Source organism: Meleagris gallopavo, chromosome 3 (assembly GCF_000146605.3).
Source record: "Meleagris gallopavo isolate NT-WF06-2002-E0010 breed Aviagen turkey brand Nicholas breeding stock chromosome 3, Turkey_5.1, whole genome shotgun sequence".
In the NCBI taxonomy this organism is placed as follows: domain Eukaryota; kingdom Metazoa; phylum Chordata; class Aves; order Galliformes; family Phasianidae; genus Meleagris; species Meleagris gallopavo.
Window position 1 is genome coordinate 54,746,415 of NC_015013.2, and position 3,471 is coordinate 54,749,885.

At 36.2% G+C, this 3,471-nt stretch overlaps 1 protein-coding gene across 1 annotated transcript; it reads left to right on the forward strand.

Annotated features, from left to right (window-relative positions):
- Positions 1 to 231: 231 nt before the first annotated feature.
- TTR (transthyretin) lies at positions 232 to 1,345 on the forward strand (the record flags this gene model as incomplete). The annotated part of the gene is given in 2 exon segments (NM_001291403.1): positions 232 to 368; positions 1,131 to 1,345. Coding segments are annotated over 2 exon segments (245 nt in total), but the record flags the coding sequence as incomplete, so codon positions are not given.
- Between the last annotated feature and the right edge of the window lie 2,126 nt (positions 1,346 to 3,471).

Sequence of the window (3,471 nt, forward strand, 5' to 3'; positions counted from 1 at the left end):
AAAACAACCAACTGTGATTCATGATGAACATGAATAAGTTGGTAGCTGAGACAAGTTCTGCAATATGGAAATATACGCTACACAGGAGGGAATTATTTCATATGATTAAAAATCATTCAATGTCAAATTTGGCTGTGCAGCATCTGCGCTATTTAACACTCAACACTGACTGTTTCTGCCTAGCACTTAAATGACAGTACAAAATATTTATGTAGGTATTTTATCATTACAGGAAAACCACAGAGTATGGCGAGATTCATGAGCTCACAACAGAAGAACAGTTTGTAGAAGGAGTATATAGAGTTGAGTTTGACACCAGTTCATACTGGAAGGGACTTGGCCTTTCCCCATTCCATGAATATGCTGATGTAAGTATTTGAGAACACTCCTAATGATCTATATACCATGTAGTGGTATCAGCTGGACATAAAAAATAGAGCGCTATCATACCAAAAGAGCAGTAAAACAGATCACTGTCATGTTATATATAGTGTTCTGGAACAGCTACAGAATTTCTTGTAAAACATGCTAAATTATCTAAATGGCTGTCTGGGACAGGTCTTGTCTTTCACATCACTGTTACCACTGCTGTGAAATGCACTGCCTACCACCTCACTGTGCTTACATCCACTGTTAGGTCTCCAGGAATGCTCAGCAAGCATTGATGAATGTCAGTGTGTGCCATTTTTTCCTCATGGGGGAATTCAATGGCATACCTTTGCTCCATAGGCACTTCCATGTCAGATGCCGTTTTACAGGAGCATAGTTAGGATTTTTCTATGCATTCTTAGAGTAGTCCACCTCTGTTTTTCTCATTGGTTGGTTTAGTTACCACCCTCTCATCCTCCTATTCCACATCACAAACTAGAAATATGCATGCCTGATTCAGGTGGTAGGTGTCTTTACTCAACTTCACTGCAGGTGAAGTCTTTCAAGGACATGAGTCCAAGTCCCACTAATTTCTCAGTCTTCAGTGTTACAAAGTAGTGGTGAGCATTTGCAAGGGTGAAACCACTGAACAGAGCTGGCAAAGCAGGTTGCAGCAATTTGAGTATGCTTCCTAATATTCAATGTTAAGCTAGATTTGAATACATGTTGTTCCTCATGATTACAAGTTTATTCTTTTCCAGGTGGTGTTCACTGCTAATGATTCTGGCCACCGCCACTATACCATCGCTGCTCTCCTCAGTCCTTTCTCTTACTCAACAACCGCTGTTGTCAGTGATCCCCAGGAATAAAAACGTACTGTCAATACATATATTCCCTCCTCTGCTAGGACTATTATAGGTTTTTAGGAGGAAGGTTTATCCTATTGCTAATGCATATCCTTTTGCTACATTAGTTGTTATTTTTTTTTTTTTCATTTTGTAACCTGGCAAAAATTTAGACAAGTCAATAAAATGTAACTTCTTTAAAACAGTTTTGATTCTGTTGGTCAAGTTTTATTATATCCTGAAGTGTTATGATTTGTGTTCAAGTACAAATGAAATCTAGAAACACTGTGTGGCACAGGGAAGTAAATTAACACTTGATTTGATTCTATTAGCTTCCTCCATTGTCTTAAAAAAAAATCTCAGCAAATGCATTGGTTCAAAATAAGACAGGGTTCTAGTATCTTAAAAAAAAAAAAATCAGGCATACTCGAAACGTGAAACTCATTCATGTTATTTGGTTTACATACAGAAGATAGAATCCCACTATCAACTAGGTCATGGGGTAAATAGGAGAAATTCTGAATATCTAGCAGCAACGCAAACAATATAGAAAAACTTTTAAGATATACAAATGTGGAGAGCTGAGCTAAGATCTATGTAGCTTTACTTAAAATTTCAAGGCAAACTTTGTTGATTTGACAGGGAAGGATTGCTGCTCACTGAATCTAGGAAGTTCTGAAGTAATTTCAGTTTGCATTGTTTTAAAAGCTCTGCTCTTTAATACTGTTGGCTACCTCAAGTAAGTCGAATGTCTGTCCGTAAAAAAAACAAGTTCCTAAAATGGAAGCATTATCTTAATACTATTTTCAAATTTTTAGAAGAAGGACAAGGTAAATTGTGGAGTGACTGTGATTCAAATAATGTTGATAAATGGATCCAAACATTTGAAGGCTCTAACAGTAATTTCCGTAGAAAGATAGCTGATTGTATCTATGATATCCAGAAGCAGAGAATTGTTGTTTAATTGGATTACAGAAATAACATAGAACATTACTGAACTCAGCCATTCAGGAACTATCAGCACTAATCTACTACTGACCTTGGAGCTAATCTCTACATAGGAGCCTGCTGGGATGACTCTATACCAAGAGAATTCACAAGGTTACAGAAGCTTTTAACATTTTGCTATTTGATTACTTTTCTCCCTGATTTCTGGACTCTACACAGTTACACAATTCTAGCAGACAGTGCAAACAGTTTCAAAACAGCACCCATCTTAAAGCATGAATGTCATTTCATGGAATTCTGCAATTCCTAAAGCTTGAAAACCAGTAGGTTTGATTTGCAGTGGACTGTGGCCAGCCTTCTGAACAAAATGTAAATATATTCCTACTGTAGACTTTAAAAAAAGAAGTTAATGTCCCAGCTGGGCAGGTAGTCATCCATAGGTATAAAGACAATCTCAGTTCTGGAAATAGTATTTACCTAAAATGAAAGAGAGACGTCTGATGAGGATTAACTTGCAGTTATACATGTAAAGCTCTGAAGTTGTACGAAATGTAAGGAACTACTAAAGGAACAGAATTTAAAATGCTGTTTAGCTGTGCTCCAAAAATGGGTATGTAAGTATGTAATTATCGTGCTAGAAACCAAACATGGTATTTTTCCTCTATGGGAATACATAAGAAAACTAGTAGGTCACATGTTATATATTTATCACACAGAGAAATTGCTTAGTAAATAAACATGGATAGGTTGATTATGCCATACTATAACCACAGAGGAATTCTCAATTAAACGGAAATTTTGAATTAACAAGATTTTTCTATTTTTCTTAGCTTTATGAGACTTCAACAGTACTATTGTAACTACTGTTTAACGAGAAGAGAAACAAAACAGAATAGACATTGCAAGAAAACAGATTGCTGCAGTTAAGCTGGGCAATATTCACTATTCACACAGGCATTAATAAAATGGATGTATTTTCACAGACAAGGTTCATGTTTGTATGGGTTACTTATTTTCTCATTATTTACTAAGTAAACAGTAAGAATCAGCATGTTCAAAGTCAGATGCTTTTTTTTTTTTTTAAATTGATAAGCAGTCTTCGTTTAGAGGCCTTGATATAAAAATCACAGATCTCATCAGTTTCTACTTCCTGCCACTGAGAATTCCGAGTGATAGCCACAATGGCTTTTCACTCTGTATTTCTTGTTTTCTTAGCTGGCCTGGCATTTTTCTCTGAAGCTGCACCACAGGTAAGTGTCTTACCTGACTGAAGTTGAAGTCCTTCATACTGATGTAGTTCAAGCCTTTT